At 53.4% G+C, this 25,086-nt stretch overlaps 1 protein-coding gene across 1 annotated transcript; it reads left to right on the top strand.

The window, feature by feature from the left end:
• Positions 1-1,209: 1,209 nt before the first annotated feature.
• On the top strand, positions 1,210-22,322 carry TMEM200B (transmembrane protein 200B). Its single transcript, XM_074976230.1, has 2 exons — positions 1,210-1,547; positions 19,754-22,322. Exon 2 carries the CDS (start codon positions 19,785-19,787, stop codon positions 21,144-21,146), a length of 1,362 nt encoding a protein of 453 aa, XP_074832331.1. The 5' UTR covers positions 1,210-1,547; positions 19,754-19,784; the 3' UTR covers positions 21,147-22,322.
• Positions 22,323-25,086: the final 2,764 nt, after the last annotated feature.

The raw sequence follows: 25,086 nt of genomic DNA, 5'->3' as shown, positions 1-25,086 counted from the left end.
GGTTCAACCTCTCTAATCTGCAGTGCTGTGGTCCAGCGACATCTGTAGTCTAACATGATTTTAGTGAGCTGGACGACCACTGACTATGGGTGTGGCCAAGTTTTCTGAGGTGCCCTAATGTTTGTTTCCAACCACCAGTCCTGGCTCTGTGTTCTGTGTTGTTATTTAGTTCTAATCTGCCCCTAAATGTCTTCTGAGAGCCCAGCAAGCAGTGGAAGTGTTGGTAATGTGCTAGACAATATTGACCTCCCATAGGCCAGCAAATTCTCTTGTCCAGCACCAGTCAGGTACCAAGGGTGCCAGACTGGAGAGGTTCAATATGTACTGATTTTAGGATGAGGGGGTCATTGAAGATGGAGGAAAATACAGACAGCCTAGAGTATATGAAACTGGTTTTAAAACGCTTTCCCATCACAGGTCTTGCCTTCAGAGTCTAATTTAAACATCCCCTCCAAGCCCCGTCAAGTATTTTAGTCCTCAAAAGTGACAGTTACTTAGTGCAGCGAGCGTTCCCAGTGAATGATAAATTCACACAGAAGAGGTACAACTGGGAGGCCGAAAGTAAAGAGCGCCTGTAATGAAAGGGCCAATCCCTCTGCGTGCCCCGCTGCCAGGAATAAATCAGAACTGTTCCACCATGTGTCACAGGCCCTATACTGCAAGCAGCGGCTGTCGGCTTCCTTCACTTCTGTGGTAGGAGAGTGGGCTTTCAAATCTGCTGCCTCTCTCCCTAGCATCTGACTCTACCCAGCTCTTGAGGGAGCCCTTCCCCCAGCCCTGGGAGGAAGACTCCCAAGTGCCATTACACAGCCAGGGAGACGAAGTGACCTGCCCCAGTCTGTACGGCGCTGAGAAGGGGCATCCCAGCTCCAGAGCCCCAGTGCCTCTGCCAGTGGCCGCGGGGCGGGGCGGGCCACTCTCCAGCAGGTGTGAACAAGCCGCTGGCGACAGGAGGAGCAGCTGCCGCTTGCCCCTGCGCTGAAGTTCTGACCGCGCCTCCCCCACGCCCGGGGTAAGCCAGTGGGAAAAGCGCCAGAGACGTGTCCGGCCGCTCCCCCGGGCCCCGCCGAGCAGCGGCTGGCGGCCCCGGGCGGCTCCCTGCGTCTTCCCGTCCCTTCCGGAGCCGAGCGGTCCCTGAGCCGCGCAGCGCCGGAGCCCGCCGGCAGGGGCGGGGTTACAGGGGCCGGCGCAGGGTGAGGGGGCGGAGAAGCCGGGCGCGGGGGGCCGGGCCGCCCTAGCGGGGCCGCGGCGCGGCTGCAGCGGAGCCCGGTGACCCCCGCACGCCGAGGCGCCTCCAGGGGCTCAGCATGGAGCCTCGGCCCCGGCGCCCGGAGCAGCCGCCCGCCCCCGCCGCGCGGGACGCCCAGGGGTGACAGGCGCGGAGAAGAGCCGCGGGGGCGGGCCGGGGCCGGGGCCGGGGCTGAACTTCTCCGCGGGCCGCCGGGGCCGTTGCCAGCCGGGCCGTCCGCCGCGGCTCGCCCGGGAGCGCCTCGGAGCCCGGCTCGCACGAGGGCAGCGGACTCCAGCCCGCCGGGGGAGAGCAGCCGGTAGGTGCCGGGTTCTGTCGGGGATGGCCGGGAGCTGTGCGCCTGCTGGGCGGGTCACGGCAACCCCGTGGGTCCCGGGGCGAGACCCTCCTGCCCCGCCGCCGGCAGCGGGACACACACCCGCCCACTCGCACACACCCCTTGCGGGACACCCACTCCACCACCCACTCCCGCGCGCGCGCGCGCGCGCGCACACACTTCCCTTGCGGGACACCCACCCAGCCACCCCCACATTCCTTGCTGGAGGGACACACACACACACACACACTCTTCTCTTGCAGGACACCCAGCCAGCCACCCCCACGTTCCTTGCTGGAGGGACACACACACACACTCACTCACTCACTCACTCTTCCCTTGCAGGACACACACACACACACACTCTCTCTCTCTCTCTCTCTCACACACACACCTTAATTTGCCCTAGGAAGCTGTTGCAGATTGGGGAGCTGAGACGTTCTGCAGACAGGGTGCCTTTTACCAATCTTCCTGCCATATACCCTCCTGTCAAGGACTTCAGGGAGGGAGAAACAGGCAGAGAGTTGCTGCTGGGGCTAAAATCCAACCAGCCCATGTGCTGAGTTAAAGGCAGGTCAGACGCTTACTCTGGTCCTAAATCTATCTGGACCCTCTGCAGTGAAGAGGGGGTGTGACAGGGCTGGCAGGAATGCCCCGGTGCCTGCAGTCCTTCAGATCATCTGCTGCCTGCTACTGGGTAGAGCCCCCCTGGGCAAGGGTCTGGCCTCCAAAATAACTGTTTAAAGGACTTCTTGAAAGGGGGTTCTAAAGAGGATGGAGAGAAGCTGTTCTCAGTGGTGACGGATGGCAGAACAAGGAGCAATGGTCTGAAGTTACAGAGGGGGAGGTGTAGGTTGAGTATTAGGAAGAGCTAAAGCTGCCCCAGGAGTGTGGTGAAGCACTGGAATGTGTTACCTAGAGAGGTGATGGAATCTCCATCCCTCGAGGTTTTTAAGTCCCGGCTTGACAAAGTTCTGATTGGGATGATTTAGTTGGGGTTGATCCTGCTTTAGGCAGGCAGCTGGATTTGATGACCTCCTGAGGTCCCTTCCAGCCCTGGGATTCTAGGATTCCATGAAGGATGGACCAGCCAATGGCAGTGACTTTGCAGGGACAGTTGCAGGGGAGCTGGGGTATGGCTTGAAAAGGTGCAAAGGGGGCAGGGGAGAGGGGGCTGTGATGCTATTGAGTAACACCAGCCTGGCTTCTAAATCCTCTTCTGTGGCGCTAAGTATTTTGGAAAAGCATCTAAGCAGAGAGTGAGTCACCTCCTGGGTAGCTCTTGCCTGGCTGCAAACATTCAGTAACTTGCTAGCTTCTGTGAAGAGCTTTTACTTTTCTCTCTTCTCTTTGCTGGTGTTTTCAAATGCGTTCAGGGAGGTACACTCCAAAGTCAATGCAAGCTGAGCACGCAGCCACCCCTTGAGAATTGCAGCCAGGGTGTTCTTTCCTGTGACTTCTTTTTGCTGGCTCACTTGCTAACTACGTTCTTATGTGTGCTTCCCACATGCTGCAATGTTGAGATCTCTGCACCCCTTCCAGTGTGTAGGAATGTTCAAAGCAAGCCACCCTGCTAGTTCCCCACTCCATCCCCATCCGTCAGGGGAAGGAGCTGAGAGGAGAAATCACAGGCTGAGTTCAGTGTGAAGATACTGTTCTCTCCAGCAAGGATTTAGTCGTCTGCCTCTTGTTTGTTAAAAGGTGAGGGGTGCAGCTGTTCGGAGTCTACCCAGAGAGGTGCAGCCTGAGCCCACGTCTCTTGTTTTGCTGTGCTCAGTGGGCCGGAGTAGACCACAACTAATGAGACTCTCTTTCTAAGAAGCCTTCAATGAGCGAAGATGCCATCTCTAACCCACATGATCTGCTTGTGACAGACTGTAGTTCAGTTTCCAGCTATGGTGATTAGTGCAATTAGCAGCACCAAATCTGAATAACGCGAGCTTTGTAATTAGCAACCAATTGGATGTTTCTGCCCACCTCTGTTAGGGGTAGTGAGAACTAGCCCCCGCTAGGAGATGGCCCTTCTCAAAGAGGCCCAGGGGAGTTATGGCTGAGGACAATCAGGAAAGGGAGGTCAATGCTTTGCCTCTGAGAGCAGCCTATTCCCTAGACAATTAGCAGGCTGCCCTCCGCTGCACTGATATTTCTGGATCATTTGGCTGCTTGGCTCTCTCTGCCCAGTCACTTCCCGCTCTAGCCTGCCTGTTCCCTTTATCCTGGCTGGGAGGCTGATGATGAGCACCCTGAGAATCAGCCCAGGAATGACTTGCAGGTGGTCCCAGAGGGAATCAGAGACAAAACCCAGAAGTCCTGATTTGCCTGTCTCCTGCTGTAACAACCAGGCTGCCCTCCTCCCAAAACAAACTCTGTGAAGCAGCAGCGTGAGGAGCCTGGTAACTGCTGTGCAGCTGGCTCTGGTTTGGATCATGAAACCTAAGAATACATCCAAGTAAAACAGCCAGAGGGAAGAGGTGATGGCTCAGGTCAGCAAAATGTTCAGGGACTGGTTAGCAGCTGCAGGGTTGGAGGGAGCTGAGCTGTCCAGGAGCCCAGGGCAAGTTCAGTGCAGGGTCTTACACTGTGATGTACGGACAATGCTGTGACACTTCGGAGGTGGAGCTCTGATGCTTTGAGCTGCAAACTCTGTTCAGATCCCATAGCCTGAAAGGGAATTGTTTTGTGTTAACGCTTCCCATACATGGGCCTCTCCTGCTTGGGACAGCACAGCTGCTGAAATGACCCAGGAGCAGAGGAAAATCAGGGTGGTGAGAACTCACTGGCAGACTGCTGCCAAAGTCTTGCCCTTATGAGCTGCAGGACCCTTGCTGGGGTTGTTCTCAGCCAGCATCTGGGGAGGAGGGTTTTTAGGGCACTATTTTCAGCAAATGGCATGAGGTCCTCCACTCTGCCCCCTCCCCGCCCGACCCCTCCTCAGAAGAGAGACCACTCAGGGACTAGGCCCAGATGCAGGGTAGTTTGGAACAGGCTCCCAGCACCAGCCTCCCCATGTCCTGCAGCACGTTTGGTACACATGGGCCCTTTCTGCAGTGAATGCCCCTGTGCAAAGAGATTTTGAAACCCACCAGTGCCAGTGGATGTTTCTGAGTGCAGCTCTGCCTGCCTCACCCTGAGGGAAAACAGCCAGAGCTGATATTCTGCTGTTGCTCGGAGCTTTCCCAGCCTGCCCTGAGAGTTAAACCTCTTCGTGGCTCCCCGTGGGGAGCCGGATACCCAGAATCCTGACTGACGTGGGATGGTGCCTGATTTGAGGAGATCTGTCTGGCTTCCTGCTGGCTTTGAGCTTGGCAGCGGTCCAGGGGAATGCAGAGCTCCAAGATTAGACCAAGAGACTGGCCACATGGACTCCTGCATCCTTCTTCCCACTCTGTGTGACTCAGTTTGCCTGGCTGTCAAATGGGATTAATGCTTTTCTATCTCCCAGGCTCGGGCAGTTAATGAGTTCTCATTAGTGCTGCTCGATACTTGTGTGAGGAGCACTGGAGGAAATGGACTTAACTGACATTAATTAGTAAGGGTCCCCTATTAGTTTGGAGGCTAGCAAGAATTTCACTGTCAGGGGACACAGCATCAGGGCATGCAGATGGCACAGGGAGCTGCAAATATTGCAACTGTCACAACACAGAGACTTTATCCCTAGGGAGTAATCCAAGACCGTGACAGCCCGGGTCAGAACAATGCACAGTGAGCACTCGGACAGGCTTTGTTTCTGTGCAGAAAACCCCTGGAATCCCCCTTCCGTATCCACTGCTTTGCCCACTTGATTTACCTCCGAGCTTGGTAACTGAGCTTTTTGTCCACAGGAGGAAACTGAGGCAGGCTAAGGAAGATGACAGAGGCCCGGGCAGGAGCTGCTGGCCAGGTGCATGAATAATGGAGGCAGAGCCATTATTTAGGGCAAGGAGGCATCACTGAGATTAGCGGGGGAAACTGAGCAAAGGGAAAACCAGGTTGGATCCCAGCCAGCATGGCCACCAGTGAGCTCTGGCAGGCTGCAGGAGCCTCTGCCCCACTGCTTGTGTCAAGTGAGGGTAGCTAGACAGAGCTCGGGGGCTGCAGACAGAGGGGTGCAAGCCAGCACTAGCTCTGGGAGCTCTCCACTGTTTCTAACTCCTCTCTTTCCAGTCTTTTAGCTGAGAAGTGGAGACAAGCAGCAAGGGCTGGACCCTGCAGGCTCGTAACCTCACTCATGGGAGCAGCACTGCTAAAGCCATGAGTGGGGCTACTCGGGGGCGGGGGGGCGGGGCAAAGAGCAAACTCAAAATCCCTAAGCCGGTGAACCGCCGTGGAGTCCCAGGTCTTACCAGCAGGGTTTGCTCGTCAGACTTCCGTTCTGGGGGACCTTTCCGAGCTTGCGGGAGGTTGGGACCTGGCTGTGGAGCAGGGCACTGAGGTGTGTGTGGGAGGGGTGGCGGGGCGGACAGGTAAGGATGTGCTGTAAGGGAGAGGGGTGAAGAACTGGATGAAACCACTGGGGTGTTTTCTATTCCAACTATCCTTTGGCTGCCTTGGGAGCTGAGCATGGCAGTGCTGGGCCAGTGCCGGAGAGCAGCTCTGGGGTCGCAGGTCCCCTCACTTCACTGAACAGCTTGCTGCCCCACCCCCAGCTCCAGCCCCACCCCGGCATTTGGGCACTTTCCGTCTCTGCTCCTCTGGCTCATGGGACCCAGAAGTAGCAGCTCACATTTGGTGGCTGCAGGATGGCTCAATCCCCTCAGGCACTCTGAGCGGCTCCTCATACCAACTCCCTGCTCACCCAGCCCTTCCACCCCTGCATACGCCCCTCCTCATCCATCTGCCCAGCCCTCTGGCTATGAACCGAGCTCCTGTCCAGGGCTGCTGCTTCTAGTGGAGAGGCTGCCCCGAGCTCTGTTCCCTGTCCGGGCACTCGGTGTGACAGAGGCCTCTGCTGCTCACGCTCAGCTCTGAGTCCATGCCAGGGGTGTGGTGGGGGACCCCAGCATGTCTGTAAGATGAGGGACGGCACCACCTCACTTCCCTCTCAGCTCCCACTGCCTTCCCTGGCGACCCCTTCCTCCGGCTCAGGTGCCCCTATGCAATGGCGCACTCAGCCTCCCAGCCCCTAAGTGATGCTTGGAGCTGAGACAGGCCCTGCTGCTGCCCTGTTGCTGCGGAGATTGTCCATTTGTAGCTTAGCAAGGACCCTTAACGCTCCCCCTAAGCAGCCCTGCCTGCTGTCCCCTGGTGCCAGCAGCAGGGTCTGTGTGCTGGCCACGTGCTGGCCCCTTCTCAAAGGCGTCTCCGTGAGAAAGCCCAGCAGCTGCACCAGGCATGTATCTGGCCTAAGGCAGCACCAGCACTGCCATGGCTGCTTCTGTGCCCTGGCAGGGCAAGGGGCATTTCCAGCTGGATGCTGCTGGCTCAGAAGCAGAACAAAGCAGGGCCCCTGGGCACTTGGCAACGGGCTGGTGGCCCTGGGAGTGAAACGCTCCAGGCAGACTGCCTCATGTGTGACACTGCCAGGGTGTCCTTGGTTGCCATCTTAAGTGACCACCTAGCAGGCGAGGGGAGGGGCCGAGATAGGGAATTCCTGCCGGCTCCAGGGGGGGATTCTTGTGAGGAGAACCATAGCACTAGGAATTGACCTGAACCCCTCTGACTCCAGTGCCCACGCCACCGTGGGTGGCTAACTGCTTTAGGTCACACCAGACCAATCCCCTCACAGTCCCACCACCACAGCTAATCCTAAGCAACTCCATGGGGGCAGCCAGTAGCTCCCAGGTGTTGTCCCTTGGTGGCATGTTGGTAATGGGCAGCCGGACTCATGTCTGCCATTGGCCCGGCTGTTCTTGTCCTGGGCGGAATAGGCTGTCTCCAGCCTCCTGGGGCTCTGAGTCCGACAGTTCAGATAGCCCCGGGGAGACTGGCCAGGGCTTGGGCTTTCCAAAGAGGTGCTTAGCAGTCCCGTTCTTGTGCATGGCAGAGGGCTCCGCGCTCCTCTCCTCTTTGCCCCGGGCGTGGGAGGCGCTAGAAGGTTACACTGACAGGGAGTTATTTTTAACCATCACACCTTGTTGCAGACTGTAATTATGATTCCCCTTCTCCTTCCATGGTGGGAGGTGACTCCAAGGATGATTGTTCCAGTGGGAGCTGCGCTGCCTGCCCCCCCGACCCCCGACAGTCATCTCTCGTATACTTGCCTGCCCAGGATGAGGGATGACAGCACAATGGAGGGAGCTCTGGGGCTGGAGAGAGGCTGGGATCCATGTGGTTCCTGGGGCCAGGGGAATGTTGGAGTTTTTCCTGCCTGTCATCACTGGTTGGGGCTGTCGCTGGCTCCTGTCTGGATGCATTGGCATGGGGCACTTCAGCTCTTGCAGCTGTGAGCTGTAAGGACCCCGCTCACCTCCACCAACTTCAGTGGGGCATAGACTAGGCCTTGGGTAGGACCCAGCACTGTGGTACATTCTCCTCTGCTTGTCATGGTAAGACAGGGGTTGATTGTGTTCTGGAATCTGTAGCTTAGGCCCAGGTAATAGGGGCAGGCGTCTGTAACAGACCAGTTCCCTTGAGTCACAAGCCTTGGGGAAGGGACATTGCATTCATTCCAGTCAAAGGGGACAATTTGTGGAGCATTTGTTAACTCAATACTCAGCATTACTGCCTCCCACTGCACAGCCTTGCCTCCCGCCCCAGGGTGAGGGCCTGGCCCCTGGAGCACAAAGCCCCAGACCAGCGCAGCATCCAAGCCGGGAACTGAGCTCTGATGCTCTGAGAGCTAATGAGGCTTGAACAATCAGTGCTGGAGAAGCAGAATAGAACCGGAGTAGCTCTACAGCTCTGTGCTGAGCACCAGCTCCTGCTTTCGGGCCAGGCTGTTGCACCGCAGCGTTGCAAAGGGAGATTTACCCATTTCTGGAGCTCGGGCTGTGAGCTGCGCTTGAGTGCTGCTGTGCTGCTAACTCGGCAAGAGAGCTGGAGGGAATATCTGTCTTCTGAGAACTTAACTCCATCAGATCTGCTCTTCTCCCCTCATTGCCCTCCCCGCCAAACCGCTGAGCCTGGTCGACCAATTGAAAATTCACTCACTGTTTCACTCAGACAGTTTTATGCCTGCAGTACTGGAAACAAAGCCTGAGTGCTCTCCCCCGCAGCCATGCATGTGCAAAACTAATAAATATGGAGTGAGGCTTCATTGGCCATACCAGATTCTGGGCTGCACTCGGGCCACTTTCTCTACAGTCACAGGGGTTAGAATGTCTTGTCAGTGAAAACCAAGAGGCTCAGGCAATTAGTTCTGTCCAGAAGCTGCCTGCAGCTTTAAGCAAAACATCGGCTGTGGTGGGAGCTGGAAGTCCTGAGAACTCCAGGAACTGGGCCTGCTGGACATGGGGAAGGGTGTCGCAAAGGACTTGCAAGAGAGAGGGCCCCAGGGTGGGGGCTGTGTTCTGCATGCAAACGTGTTCGTCCTGGGGCCCTGGGTTGGTCCCATTCCCAGACAGGCAGGAGTCCAGAGCTCCTGTCCCAGTGGTGTTCTCTGTAGATACCACAGAGGCACATGGGGGTTTGAGGCTGGTGGCTGTGTGGGGCTCCAGGAAGGGTGATGCGCTGGTGGAGCACCACAATATCCCATCTGGGCCCCACAGTGTGAGTATGGGAGAAAGCTGTCGTCTGCAGGAGTCGTCTGCAAGGGCTGTTCTGCCAATGTTCACACAGCAGGTTCCTCCGAAGCCTCACTGCTGGAGCCTGTGACAGCCTCTGTGCTGCAAAGTAGAGGCAGGAGAACATAATGGATCCATGTCAATGACTTCCTGTAGTGCGTAAGCCTGGGAGGGAGGCAGCTGCACAGAGCAAACCAGCTTCCCCACAAGCTGTGCTTTGCTAGGAACGTAATGGACTCTGTTCTGAGGGTGTGGATGGCAGAGCCCAGCACTCAGCCTGGGTGACGGGGGAGGGTGAGACCGTATCTCACCCGAGCCAAATGTTCTCTCCTACCTGCCTGCTTGGGACAGCCTCATCCTTTCCAACGGCCAAAGAAGAAGCCCCTTCTAAGGAGCAGTGAGACAAGCCGCCGAGAGGAGCTGGGCCTGGCAGCAGTGATGACAGGGAAAGGAGGCACCTCAGCCCTGGCTTCTGTTTGGAACTTTACCCAGGGGGTCCCCAAGCCACCTCTGGCACAGCAGCAGCTGGTGCTGGGAGCTGGCACAGCCGCTCTCCTGAGTGCACCTTCACAATTGCAGAGGAAAGCTGGAGCTGAAGTGCGGGGCTCAGATTCCCCAGCCACTCACCAAAGGTGAGCACTGGGAGAAGGGACTGGAAGTTGTTCTAAATGCTGCCTGCAGGTTTGAGGCTGTCCTCAGTAGTGGCGGGGGAAGAAATCTTACGGTAATACCCAGCTCTTCATGAGGAGAGTTCAAAGCCCTTTCCTAGCATCATCAGTATCACTATCCCCATTTTATAGATAGGGAAACTGAGGCATGGATCAGGGTGGTGGCTTACCCCAGCAGGCCAGTAGAAGAGTGAAGAATAGAACCCCAGTTTTCCAGCACAATTGGTAGGTAGTCTGTCATGTCCGACGATGATGTCAAGTGATGAGAATGTGCAAAGAATCTGTGCCGGAGAATGTTTAAAGTGGAAAAGGCATTGCACAGGGGCAGTTCCACTCTCTCGACCTCAGAAGCCTGGTTCCAGTGGTATGAAAAGTCATCACAGTGGGACTTCCTAGGCTGCAGAGGATGGCCATGCCGTCGTTGGTGCCTTGTCATGTCCTTCGCTCTCCACAGAGCGTTGCAGAACCGCCTTCCTGGTCTTTGGATCTTGCTGTTGATCTCATCCACCCAGTCCACCAGGGCCAACTTTACATGCTGGGGTAGGCAATTCCCTATCTCACTGCAGGTTTGAGACCTGCCGGCTACCCTCACCTGGTTTAGCCCACCTGTTGAAGTGGTTTATCAGGGTGTGGCCGCTGCATGCTACAGCTTCTTGGAGCCACAGGTGAGAGCTGGGTGCCACATAGGGACCAAAGGTGCACAAACTGCCCCAAAGAGACATGACAAGTCCCCACACCAGAGGTGCTACCCCTCCCTGGACACCCCATACACCCTTCCAACATGATAGCCACTAGGCAACACTGCCTCCTTCTTTTGGTTTCTGCCACTTATGTGTAACGCACAGGATGAGAATCGAGGGACTTGGGCTCCTTTCCCAGCTCGGCTGAGACCCACTGGGAGGCCTTGGCCAAGTCCGTTTCCTCATCTGTAAAACATAGCCCATGATACTGTCCTAGTGAGCGTGTGAGATGCTCGGGCCCATTGGATGGCCACTGCTGTGGAAGTGAGTCAGAGGAGCTCTTCCCAGAGTGTGGGGTCACTTCAAACTTCAAGCAGGCCAGAGTGCCAGCGAAGTGAGTGTGCTGCTGTTTAGAGCTTTGCACCCCCAAGGCTGTGCTGTTGGTTCTACCCTGAGTAGCTGCCCATAGCTGCATCCAGCTGCTGCTGGGTGGTAACGAATGCAATGGCTCTGCAGAGAGGCTTTTCCCAGCACCCACATACTTCATACCCAAGCTGGCTTTTGCCAAGTCTCCCAAGGTTTACGTTAAGATTTTCAGTTGGTACAGGAGGGGGAAGCAGTTACAGGACTTGAGGGAGCCATCAACCCGCCCCAGTGTCAGGGGATTAGGGAAATAGCTCTGATTTCTAATGGAAGTTTCATAGCAAGATTGAAAGCTTAACTTCTAAACTCCAAGTCTAGGAGCTGAGCTGCTGTCTCACTCTATAGTGCTAATGCCACCTGCATTTCTGCAGCCTCTTTTATCCCATGGGACACCAAGCCCTTCCCAAACAGCTGACATTCTGTTCTGCTGAAATGCAGCCACCTCTGGGGTGCAGGGCAACAGTTCATAGGCTGAACAGCAAACTGCACTTCAGGAGAGATGGGGGATGAGTCCTTCATCATTGAAGCTGGGGCAAACACCCCTCTTTTCCAGGGAGTGCAGTAGGGTCTTTAATGCCCGTTTAGGAGAGGAAAGGGCTTCAGTCTCTCTTTACACTTGGCGAGGTTTTGGGCTTCTGCTAAAATATCAAATTAATCAATTAACTGGAGTGACAGTGTCTGAGAGTTTTAGAAGTTAATGGCAATGCTGGGTTTTTTAAAAAGCCGCTTATGTAACCCTTGGGGATTCTATTAATAAAAATAATGGTGCTGAACTCTAGGAACAGCCATCTCTAGCGAGGAGTATTAAATGCTCCAGCTTTTCAAAACATGCTGTTTTGTGTTGGTGCCCTCTGAGTTCAGGGGAGACCATTCAGGGTGGGCACTGTGGGGAAAGTCACATGAAGAAATGTTGAGGGCAGGTCGGTTGTTTTCTTGTTTGACTTTTGAATTGCCTCCTTCAGTGAGTCACGTAAGGGTCCAACAGCCTTTTGGAGATCAGAGAATGAACTGATGAAGACCAGTGCAGGAGGCCAACCAAGCTGGGCAGTGCCCCTTCAAACACCACTAACCCACCTCTGACCAGCACCTCCACCTCATTGCATAGAGCTGTGGAGCAAGGCTGCCCCAAGAGCTCCACTGCAGAGCCGCCCCAAGTTGGCTGCCTCGTGGAGGGTGTGCGGAGAAGTGGAAGACCTGAGAGGCTCATGGAGAGTCCCTTCCCCTCCTGCCCAGACAGCCAGCCTCTCCCACCAGAGGAGGCACCATGGAAGGAGGCTGTGTCTGGAGGTGGCCAGAGGCCTCCTGGTTTATCTCACCAGCACTAGCTGAGCTGTGCAGAAGGCCACTAGTTCACTCATAATTAGCTGCTGGCACCACCCGTTCTGTGTGCAGCACAAGAACGTGGTGGACCTGCTCCAAAGCCCACGGTAGCTTGTGAAAAGATTCCCGTGGACTTCAGCAAACTTTGCATCAGTAGAGCCCTGAGCAGATTCAAAATTTGTATCTGCATCTGGATCTGCAACAAGGAGCCTCAGCTATGATGCAGATTTGCAGGGTTCTCTTGCAGGCCTTGGTTGAGGAACCCAAGGGTAGGTAGCAGATCATGGCCTAGATGAGTAGGGCAGAGCTGGGCATGTCAAAATCCATAGGGCTTTAATTTTCACATCCTGGACTGTGGTGTGGGCACCTCTGACACATGCAGGTCATATCCAGCAATGCAAGGTGGGAATAACAGCCGCTCTGTGTAGGTCATGGGGAAACTCAAGTCTGACTGAAGGATAACTCTTGGAATGAGGGTTCGATGCTTGTTAGTCCCTGAGCAACGGTAGAAAGTTGCCTTAGAAAGCCACAGGCTTGCTGTGCTTTGTTCCCCAGAGGGCATGTGGGGCTCAGGGGAAGCTAAATGAGAGAGGAAGGGAATTAGGTTTAAAGAGACGGTGTCATGGCTGGCAGCCAAAAATAGGAGCAGCCCACTGTGTGTGTTTTAATGGTAAGTCTGTGTGTGAAATTTAAAAGAATGTTCTTCCCTGCAACTTCCGGGAAAGGGGTCGCACTCTGGGAGTGGTTTTCATTCAACCCCGCAACAGCCAAAGTTTGCAGTTGCATCAGTGAGGCTTTGCAAAATCCATGGAGTCTGGAGATTTGTATTTTTAAAAACATGGAAGCTGTCAGCAGGACACTGAAGAGTTTTAATGTAACTTTTTCAAGGTACATCAAATCTAAGCTCATAACTGAGGTTAGCTGCTCTCCATAGAGAGCTGGGAACAACACACTGTAAAAAATGGCATGCGGAGAAGGAAATGCAAGTATTAGGGAAGACTTAAAGTGCCTGCTAACTTCATTTGGTTTTAAAGGAGAAAATCTCACTCATTTTTTTTGGCTAACTCTATCACTTTAGTAACAGAGAAGGAGCCGTGCTAGTCTATACACTATCAAAACAAAAAGCAGTGAAGTAGAACTTTAAAGACTAGCAAAATAATTTGTCCTCCTTAATTACTGTTTTTGGTTCTCTGTGCCTTAAATATCGAGTCTGTTCTGGTCTGGCTATGGTCTGAAGAAGTGGGTCTGTCCCACGAAAGCTCATCACCTAATAAATTATTTTGCTAGTCTTTAAAGTGCTACTTCACTGCTTTTTGTTTTGATTCCATCACTTTAGGTGAGTGTTAAGGCAACCTTTATAATGGCTTTCCCCATGTGACCAAGGCTTTTGTGGGATGTTTCAAAGGCAGATTTAAAATCTCACTCATCAGTAGGCTGTGGTTTTATTGTTTTTTTTTCCCCCTTTAAATCGCCCTCATTCGAATTGTCACAGTTTGACAGCTCTGTGCCAGAAACATACAGTCATCATGAAGCTTATATATTTAATTTCTTCCCTCTGATATTAATAATGCCTTAAGATGATTAAAATTGGAAGAACTTTAGCATCCAATTTGCTTACTTATGCTGTTTTGCTGGTTTTTTGAATTTTGCTCAAGCTAGGCCATGAAATTAGGTCGTTTTCCTTCCTTCCTTCTTTCCTGGTGTGGGTTTTTAGTTTCTAATCAGTTTTACTTTCTGGCTACGGTGCACATATCACCATGTTGTTGTAATTGGGTTCTTGGTTCTGCACTGGAAGGTTGTCAGCTGATCCATGCTATGTACATGATTGCAATTTAGAGGCAAGGTAACCATCCGTCCTGTTTGGACTGGTGTATGGGCCTGGCATACGATGTATGGCCCTGGGCATAGGGGCTGCAGTTTTCCAGTGGGGGCAGGGGACCCTGGGGATGAAGGCTGCAGCCTGCAGGCCTGTGAGGGGTCTTCCCTGGCTGCAGGGAAGACTGCCCAGCCAGGGGCAAAAGGAGAATTGTCCGATGTTCACGCCCGCTGCTGAGATGCACCCCCACCCACAGTCAGATGTGCTCCTCAGCCAGCAGGGAGAACAGAAAGCTTTATTTGTGGGCAAGGGCAGGGTATAAAACAGACTTAGCTCAGGTATCAAGGGCAGTCAATACCACCCACCTTGGAACGAGGGGGCTCAGGGGGAGGACCCTCCCTGTACCCCATACCAGTCCAGACCAACCCACATGCCCAGTAGCCTCCTTTTCCCCCTCCAGACAGCCCCTCCTCTCTCTTTGTTCTTTTCCCTGGACAATAGAAAACTAACATCATATATGCCATCATATGCCAACAATGCCCAGATGCTTTGTATATTGGACAGACTTCAGACTCCCTTAGACAAAGGGTTAATGGGCACAAAACAGACATCAAAACACTCCAGATCCACAAACCAGTCAGTCAATATTTTAATGGAATGGGGCATTCTGTTAATGACTAAAGAGTATGCATGTTACTGAAAAAAATTTTCACACCGCTATTCAAAGGGAAGCAGCCAAGCTGTATTTTATATTCAAATTTGGCACATTAACACATGGTTTGAACTAGGATGGGAATTTTCTGAGTCACTATAGGGGCTCATCTGCATACTTGGGTTTATCTAATTCTTGACCTTCCCCCCCACCCCTCCACACTCTGATTTGCTCACCTTGATCATTTTTTTCTGATTTGTCCTCCTTGATGATTGTTTTTGGTTCTCTGTGCCTTAAATAATGAGTCCGTTCTGGTCTGGCTATGGTCTGAAGAAGTGGGTCTGTCCCACGAAAGCTCACCCAATAAATTATTTTGCTAGTCTTTAAAGTGCTACTTGACTGCTTTTTGTTTTGATAGTACATAGACTAGCATGGCTCCCTCTCTGTTACTACCCGGGCAATAGGTGTCACACCTCCCTGCTCAGACTAGGAAGGGCACGGGCCATTATCAGCTATTGTCTCCATGGGAGGCTGCTGGAACAGCCTCAGTGAGTGAGTCACACCCCATATTCCTACCACTACCAAGATGTGGTGCAGTGCCTGGCGAAACTGAGGCACACACACAGAGGAACTATAGTAAGGCAGTAAAATACAGTTTTACAAGAAACTCACATACCGGAGGAGGACAAGATGAAGACAAGGCCGGCCTTTCTGCAGAGCAGTAACCATTAGCATGTAAATATATATTTTTAATTTTTACCTTTTATTACTTATAAAAATATAGTGTCTTTTTAATGAGTGCTCCGTTATTTCAAACATTTGCAGTGCACAGGTCCAATCAATTTCCATAGAACTGGCTGATGTCTGAGCAGTTTCACCAGATGTCCCATATTTGGCCTAGGGAAATATGGTCACCCTGTTTAGAGGCCCAGGTAGTTCATGCTGTTGGAAGGAACACAGTTAAGATTGGGTCCATGCCGTAGTTTTTCTGCCTCGGCACCATGACATATGTGTGCTTGTACTGGTGCATTGTGGGAGAAGCTGGGCAGCACCCCAGTCCTGCTTTGGCAGGGGCTCGAGTGCCCAAAAGCCACGTGTTCAGAGGGGGAAAGGAGGACAGACCAAGGCAGTCACACGGGCAGTGTTAGGGGGCCTGGCTTGTGCCACATAATTACTACATTCTAGTCCAGTTACAGGAAAAGCCCTCAGACAGGGACAAGGGACTGTTAATCGCCAAGTTGGCATGTGGACACAAACTTCCTCAGTATAGCTGGAGTGTAGCTGCACTATTACATTGTCAGCCCAAAACGTGGGGGAAATAGTCTCTGCATGCTTGATTTGAAACCCTTTGGTTTTTTTGCAAAAGCCTGTGGCTCCGTCAGTGCCTGTTTGCTAACCCAGCAGCAGCAGTGCCAGCAGCTGCCACGGGCCCCAAGGCGGGGGAAGAGGGGATCCTGGCTCTGCGCCCTGGAAGGGGCGGGACCAAGAGCAGAAAGGGTGGGGCCAAGGGCAGTTAGCTCTCAGCGCCAATGGGACCGCAGTGCTGTCCCCCTGCCCCTCCCAGAGCTGCACGTAGCCAGAGCAGTAGTGCTGCAGCACTTCAATGGGGCCAGGAGTTCCCACCTCCCCCAGTCAGCGGGCCTGCCCCCAGCCACAGCAATGACATCCTGACGGGCCAGGGTGAGAATGTGAATGTGTAATCGGCTAGTTCCGCTGGCTCTAGAGCTGACCCAGGAAACAGGCTAGGCTGCTGCTGCTGTGTGTTTGACAAAGACTTGCTGAGCAATGCACCCGTGTCTTTGCTCCACGCAGAGGGCAGCGTCTCTGCGTCGCTCTTTTTCTTGCACCTGTGGAATCTTTGGGGGATATTGGTGGCTACCCACCTGGCTCCCTACTGCACATTCCAATAGAAAGATACTGTCTTCCATTGCTTACCTTCCAAGTAGCTTAGCAGGCGAGTGTTAATGTTTCATATACAATTGATCTCTGGTTCAAATCCTACCTGCCTCAGACGAGGTGTCTGTTCTCTCTGACGTGAGACTACATGACTCAGGAGAGAACATTCTGTTTGTTTAGATGCTGGGAATGGGCGGCAGGAAATGGATCACTTGATCCATTTGCCATCTAGTAAGTATGTGGCAGAAGCCAGACCCCCTAACGCTACCCATATGACTGACTTAGCCAGTCCTCCTTTCTCCCTTTGCATTGGCCACTGTGGTAAGCCAGGATACTGGGCTAGGTGGACTTTGGTCTGACCCATTAGGGCCAGTCTTATGATCTTATTTAATAATCCCTCCTGCCCTTACACTCTGTGACTCTTACGTTTCTTTGAAAGCAGGGGGGTTTCATACTATCTGTCCCTGCAGTGCTAGAAGCCCAAATCACAACAGCCTGAGCTTTTGCAGGGCCCTCAGGAAATGCAACTGACAATGAGCGAAAAGCAAAACTGCTCATCTAGTTGTGCTTCCCAAGCTGAGCAATGAAGAAGTAGCAATGAACAGGCAGACAAAGGAATCATTAAAATATGCTCTTACAGTGTTGAGCTCTCCCATGACTTTATAATGACCCTGTAATAAGACAAGAGCTTTGTCTCTCAGCCACTGATGGGGTCTGCAAAGCTTTCATGTGGCATTAATGGCAAAGGCTGTTTTATGTGTGGCCATAAACCAGACTCCTGGCCCTGTGCTGATCTGCTCCCTGTGCCTCATTCAAGATACATCAGCTTAGTTTGACAAAGTTCTTGCTGTCAGCCCTGTGATTCTGCAAGGGAAAAATGAGCCAGATTCTGCCTGGCTTCCAGCATTCTCACTAGAGCTGCAGCTGGAATGGAAGACATTAGCAATAATGATGGTTGCTTTGTGAATTATGGAAACTTCACTGCACTGACCAATCTGATTAGCTTCTATGATGAGGTAGCTGGCTCTGTGGACATGGGGAAGTCAGTAGATGTGATATACCTTGACTGCAGCAAAACTTTTGATACAGTCTCCCACAACATTCTTGACCATAAGTTGAGGAAGTCTGGATTGGATACATGGACTATAAGATGGATAGAAAGCTGGCTTGATGGTCGGGCCCAACAGCTAGTGGTCAATGGCTCAATATCTGGATGGCGATCAGTTTCAAGTGGAGTGCCCCAAGGCTCAGTTCTGGGGCTGGTGTTGTTCAACATCTTTATTAATGACCTGGATCAGGTACTGGATTGCACCCTCAGCAAGTTTACAGATGACACCAAGCTAGGGGGAGGGGTAGATACGCTGGAGGGTAGAGATAGGATCCACAGGGACCGGGATAATTTGGAAGATTGGGCCAAAAGAAATCTGATGCGGTTTGTCAAGGAGAAGTACAGAGTCCTGTACTTGGGATGGAAGAATCCCAAGCATTGTTATAGGCTGGGGACCAACAGGCTAAGCAGCCATACAGTGGGATTATGGTGGATGAAAGGTGGGATATGAGTAAACAGTGTGCTCCTGTAGCCAAGAAGGCTAATGGCATATTGGGGTGCATTGGGAGGAGCATTTTGAGCAGATCTAGAGAAGTTGTTGTTCCCCTCTATTTGGCACTGGTGAGGCCACATCTGGAATATTGCATCCAGTTTTGCGCCCCCCAGTATAGAAAGGCTGTGGATGTGCTGGAGCAGGTTCAGCAGAGGACAATGAAAATGGTTAAGGAGCTGGAGCACATGACCTATGAGAAGAGGCTGAGGGATTTGGGCTTATTTAGCTTACAGAAGAAAAGACTGAGGGGTGATTTAATAGCAGCCTTCAACTTCCTGAAGCTCTAAAAAGGATGGAGAGAAACTGTTCTCTTTAGTGACAGATGGCAGAACAAGGGGTAATGATCTGGAGTTACAGAAGGAGAGGAGTAGGTTGGATATTAGGAAAAACTACTTGACCATAGGGTGGTGAAGCATTGGAATACGTTGCCTAGAGAGGTGGTGGATTCTCCATCCCTTGAGGTTTTTAATCCTGGCTGGACAAGGTCCTGGCTGGGATGACCTAGTGGGGGTTGATCCTGCTTGAAGCAGGGGGCTGGACTAGATGACCACCTGACATCCCTTCCAGTCCTATGACTCTATGGTGAGCAGATACTGGCTCAGTGGCAGTCAGTAGTAATAATGATAATGCTGATAATAGAAAAAAAAACCTCTTGATTAGGAAACTGAGCAGACTGGAGAATAAATGTGATGCTCCCACGATCCCATGCTGCTTCATTTTGTTGAGTGTTCATTTTAATTGATATATTTTTCTTGCTTTCAAAAGAATGTATGTTGCCAAGACTCTGGGCTGGGAGCTGGGAGATCTGGCTTTTGTTTCATATAGACTTGCTGAGTAGCTCTAGATATGCCAAGTCTTTTCCCTGTGCCTCAGTTTCCCAAGTTGTAAAATATTACAGGTAACCAGACAAACCCTCCAGAGATGTGAGGCTGCGCTTAGGTGCATAAGATCCGTCAAAGGCTATACCTAGAAGGTGCCATGGAAATGGAAAGTACAAGGAGCAAGCCTGAGTCCTTACTCACCATGACCTTAGTGTGAGCATTGTATGAGAAAGGGCTGTTTAAATACATCACTATTTGTCTAAACATCTTGCATGTGCCCGCAAGACTTGGACATGCCCAGAGACCCATTTCCACGTGCATGGACAGGAGCTCGTGCATCTTTCATTCGCAGAGCTGTTTCGGGGGAGGACTCGGCGTTTTCTTCCACTCTACATGAAGGCAGTCTTGCTAATTCATCAGATGGGTGTGTACTGCTTTGTGTGGGCCTGGGCTAGGTGCTTGCATTTGAAAGACTCCCCTCCCCACCCCTCAGCTACTCAGCCATTGTCTAGCTTCAGAGTGGAAGGGAAAAAAACTCTAGAAGGATGTAGGCAGGAGGCAGAGAAGGGAATGAGAACACCTGTTACATGAGCCACTATATTTCTCAGCTGTGAGCCCTTTCCCTCCACTGCCTGCAAATGATGCCTTCTGTTCATCTCTTTTCTCCCCAGTTCTCTTGAAAGATCTGACAGGGAGGAGGCCATGACGTCCGGGAATGCTGAAGCGAGCAGAGCAATGAGAAAACAGGATCCTCTGGACAGGAAGCCCCCAGCACCTGCCTCTCCTTCTCGGAGGCACAGACGCAGGCGGAGGCATAAGTCACCAACTGAGGCAGCTGTGAAAGGGCAGCTCCGGATGCGTTCGGCATCAGGTGCCTTCGTGATGGTGGGTGTCTCCATCGTCTTGGTCGGCATGACAATCGCTGTTGTGGGCTACTGGCCTCACCGGGGCCCACATTCAGCCGGGCCTGGAGCCAGGCTGGGTAACTCCAGCAGCACAGGGGACATCAAAAAGGAAGTGAAGGTCTCGGCCCAGGCCCGCTACTTCCCTCACAGTGAGAAGCTGAAGCTGATTGGCCCTGTTATAATGGGTGTCGGCCTCTTCATTGTCATCTGCGCCAATACCATGCTGTACGAGAACAGGGACATGGAGACCCGCCTGTTGATGCAGAAAGGTCTCTACTCCATGACCCTGGGCCTCTCCCAGGATCTGAGCCAAAAGGAGAAGTACTGCCAGAGAAGGACTAGCTTGCCCCTCCTCCAGACCAATGCCGAGTGTGTCGAGGGCTGTTATGAGGTGGATCTCTCCTCCAGCGGCTTTCAATCCTGTTCCAGTCCCAGGAACAAGTGGGCCGAGTGCTATGGACCCAGCAGGCTCCAGACAACGGCCCAGCTGCTCCATCACAAGGGGCTTTCCCCCTCCATGTCTCTCCTCAGCGTCTGCTCAGACTCTGGCAACTCCATGGAAGGGAACTTCAATCTGTCCTTCACCCCTGGGGCCGAGTCAATAATTTCCTCAGCCATGAATGCCCTGTCACTTCCTGTCATCAAGGTGAACAACTGCCTTGTCGAGAAGCCAGCTGCATCCCAGGGGGTGAAAGACGAGGGGGAGGGCAGCCTGGCCGGGGTGCCAGATGAGGTCTTGCAGCTCTCATGGACAATTCCGCCCAGGGACGGCAGCCTATCCCCCAGAGGAGATGAACTCCAGGGTAGCCATGTCGTCATTAACATCAGCAGCGGCTCTCCATCTGTCTCTGTGGTCGAGACACTTTTGCCCCCAGAAGGCACTGAGAATGAGTTCAGCCCAGAGGTGCAGCTCCACAACCCAGGTCACTCCAAGTCTCTGGATCTTGGCATGCCTGGGGTGCTGCTGGTGGCGCCCATTAAAGACCGAAAGAACAGGAGCTGGCCTAGGCTTGACCACATCAGCCTGGTGGGCTACACCAAGCTGGAAAGCACGAGCGAGTCCTCTGACAGGCTTTTGGAGCCACCTGATCAGCAGGGCAGGGATGAACCCAACTACAGCATGCAGGAGGCAGGAACCGAATTGGGCACAAGAGCCTGACTTAGCAGGGGATGGTGATGCAGCCAGGCTGCCCAGCTGTCCTTTCATCACCTCACTGGGGAAACAGCTGGGCATGTTCTTCTCTGAGCTGATGCTCCAGTGAGGGGGGAGGACAGCTGAGGCCAGGACAGGCCTGCGGCTCCTGAGGGGAAACTGCAAGAGGTAGCTCTCCCCTCCCCAGTGGTACCAGGGCCGAGTCGCTGCTCCAGTTCTCAGTGGGTGACCCCACCCTGGCCTCCCACGCCCTCCTCCCCAAGCTATGTGGGGAATCTGGGCTTAGACGCGGAAGACAGGTGGGGTGGGGATCCCCGCAAATACGTTTCTGGGGCCCCTTTCCTCATGGTTCGCCGGAAGGGCTGCAGCAGCAGGAGACCCAGTCCCCCACTCCACTAGGCAGTTCACTGGCCGATGGCACATTAAGGCTGACAGGGTTATTAAATGTTCTCTCAACACCACCGAGGTGCTGGGTCGGTCGCTTTGCCTGCGTGATGTTTTGGCTTCTGTCTTTGCAAACCTTGTCAGCTGCCTCCAGCTCATCTCCTCCCGGAAACTCCACGTGCTGCTGTCAGAACAGCAGGTGCACAGGCAGGCTCTCTGGTGTGCCTGGTTTCACTGAGCAGGGCACCTGGCTGAACACAAGGAAGCAATTGGGGCATTTCCCATATGCCTAGCTGGGACTCCATTGGGTGAGGGCATGTCCACCCAGCAGCTGGGCACCCCCCATGCTAGCTTTAATCTAGCCAGCATGGTAAAAATAGCAGTGAAAATGCAGCAGCACAGACCTCACCTTGGACTAGGAGCATGAGTGGTACCCTGGGTTCTGGGTGGGTTTTGTGCAGTCTGCACTGCTGTGTCTTCATGGCTATTTGTAGTCATGCTCAATGCCACTTCTTAGGATCTATAGGGGCATAGCAGTCACACCTTTGCTGCGTAAAGGCACTTACACCAGCTCAGAATTTGACCCAAGAGCTGTGCAAAAGGGTGGGGGAAAGGGGAGACATGGACATTTTCCTGGGAAATTTTTACCATTTAATTTTGATCACTTCCCATTCCCTTCCCTGCAAATTCAACTTTTGCCTCAGGTCAAAACTTCTTCCTTCAACTTTTGCCTTCACCTGTTTCCTCCACAAAGCTGCATGCCGGAGGGTGGGTGGTGGGGGGGACGAGGGCATTGTTTCGTTTTCATAAAAATGCAGCCCACTTCTTGCCTTTGAATCAAACTCTCAGGAGTGAATTTTTTCCATGTGCTCATGAAACTTTTGCACGGCCCTGGCATGCACCCAGGCCAGAGGAGGCAGAGGATAAGGATGGTGACTGATAGTGGGATGTGCAGCATATTTTAAAAGATTTGTGAAGTAAGCAGGGCTGCGATGGCAGATATCGAGCCAGGCAGCAGATTCTCCCTGCATATGTGACAGTTTAGTCAGCTGCAGTTATAAGACCCTGAGCACTGGGTTGGTTTGTAACTGGAGCTAAATGGAAACCTGGGCCTGCGTGGATGGTTTGTGCAAATCAAGACTGAAGTTTTGCAAACTGCTAACTCTGCTCCCTCTGCCCCAGTACAGTTTAGTGCAGGCCCCAGTGCGCTGGATGGGCTTTTCTCAGCCTTGGGGATAAACAGGTCTGGACTGTCTGGCACAAACTTAATCAGGCATCAGCGAAATTAAAGGATCCAGCTTTGTTTCTCTGGCAGACACACAGCCAGGCACTGTGTCCTCGCAAACGTGAGCTCTAGTGTCTTCAGTGGGGACTGGGGGAGAGCTACCCATGTTCAGAGGCGATGTGGCCCTCTATCGCTGATCCTGCTTAAACAACTCAGTAGCAAAGTCCGCAGGGGAAGTGCCAGAATTTCTGTCTGTTGGAGGGGAAGGATATTTACGTGTTGTGCTGCATCATTTCAGGCAGGTAGGTAGGAACTGGTGGAGTGGAGCATTAGAGCACATGTGGCAGAAGGAGGAGCTCTCAGTGCAGGGATTCATGGGGTGGAAAGTTGTTTGTCGAAAAGGAAGGGTTTGGGTGGATGCTGGATTTGCCTGAGCTCTGGCAGTTTGCTGCCAAATCACAGCAGGAGGCCATTTCCAAAGGGTGGCCCCTGTGCAAGGCATTGCTCTGGGCTCTGTGCAGCTGTTACCTACAGCTCTAGGTGTGGGTCACTGTCCCATATTGTGGCACTGAGGCCACTCACACAGAGAAACAATGAGTCTCCTCTACAGCCCTAGCTGAGCACCGGCTGGGTTTAGCTCAGACTGGAGAGGCTCCTGCCTTGAGGTCCCAGGTTCAAGTCTGTCTGTGGGTGATTATACAGCTCCCCACTGATGCCTGCACTGGCACAAGACTAAAGCACTTGGGGACTTTGGCTAAGTTAAAATAATAATTGTCTCCCTGTACCTGGGTGACTTGTGCAGATGTATGACATGATTCATTGCAGGACTAGGTAATTTACTAGCCCCAGCAGGGTGGGATTAAGAAAGGAGCTGCAAATGAGAGTCCTGGGCTGAGGGGCAACCCTGAAATATCTCCAGGCTGTTAAAAGTGTGGTGCTTTTGGGGGGCTCCCTCTTCTGGTTGTGCCTGGCAGGGCTGGGAAAGTGGCTTTGCACACTGCCATTCCTTACCCCACCCCTGCAAGCACCTGGATCTCTGCCCACCTGCCTTCCTCAGCCTCAGAGTCACCCTGCAGCTCCCATGGGCTGGAAATGTGGCCAAGGTGAGCTGCCTGCAGGGGAGCTGTGGGCGGCATGCCATGCCGCCTGCCCCAGAGCCCCTCCCACACCCCACCCGCTACCCTAGCCCAGAGCCCCTCTGACCCTAACTCCTGCCCAGATCCTGCACCCCCAGTCCCCCTTCCTGCCTTCCACCCTCTAGTGCCCCCAACCCCTGCCTCGCCCTCTCACACATTCTGATACCCTCATTTTTGGCCCACCTCAGTGCCAAGGGGGCTCCAGACAATCTTATAGCTCCGGGCCCACAGAAGACTGATTCCAGCCCAGGAATCACCAGCAACATGTGGGAATAAGTGCCCCCTGCCCCCAGATTTCTGCTTGGTCTGCTGGGGGGGGGTCTGGGGCTCTGTCCTGTGGCCTGGCACACTTAGTCCCTGGCCTTGGCAGCCATCCCAGGTGGGGAGAGGAAGGGGCAGCAGCTGCATAGCTCATGCCCGCTGTCAGTTACTGTTATGTGCAGTGCAGGGAGAGCCCAGCTAGGCTGCTAGCTGCCCCCTGCCCAGGCCTGGAGGCTGGAGTCCCCTCGCTACCTCCCCATTTTCAGTTCCTGTCTCTGGCAGCCTGGTGGCAGCACGAGGGAGTCACTGGGCAGAGGAGACGTGCAGGGTGGTGACATGCCCTCCCCTTTAGATTGTCCCCCTTCCTCCAGTACGGGGAGAGGTGAGCCGTCGATGCCAGCTCTAAATGCACTGCTGTTACGCTCCCATCCATGCTACCACCCTCCTGCAGACCTGCTCTCAGGGTCTCTCCCCCGATGTCTGCCCTCTGCTCTGGCGCTCAGCTGGACTGAGCCATGCTCATGGGTGTGGCCCATAAGAACACAAAGGTGACGGGCTTCTACTGCAAACTGTGGGTTTCCATCGCCCTGAAGGTTCTGAGACTTCCCCTCCGGGTTCTGCTGTGCAAAGATGGAGCCACCTGCCAATGTGGCTGGGGCCTGGGTCTCGAATACCTGTGAAGTTGGGAGGGTGGCATCTAATCCGGGGTTTGTTATCACCAGAAGAAACCGAGACCCAAGGAGGTGTTGTGTACTGCCCAGCGCCTCAGCAGGTATCCCGGCTGTGCAGAGTCTGACTCACCTCACACCTACCCCAGCTGTGGTTGGGGGCAGAAGGACAGTCCAGAGCCTCTGGACTGTCTGCGGCATGAGACCTGTGTTCCAATCTCTCCTGTGTACCACAGATTCACCCTGGGGCAAATTCTTTAGGCCCAGCTTCT

This window comes from Carettochelys insculpta, chromosome 24, assembly GCF_033958435.1.
Source record: "Carettochelys insculpta isolate YL-2023 chromosome 24, ASM3395843v1, whole genome shotgun sequence".
NCBI classification, from domain to species: domain Eukaryota; kingdom Metazoa; phylum Chordata; order Testudines; family Carettochelyidae; genus Carettochelys; species Carettochelys insculpta.
This window is presented reverse-complemented; position numbering and strand designations above follow the sequence as displayed.

What these genes read in the sequence shown, in the direction of transcription:
- TMEM200B (XM_074976230.1), top strand. Translation starts at nt 19,785, where the DNA reads ATGACGTCCGGGAATGCTGAAGCGAGCAGAGCAATGAGAAAACAGGAT.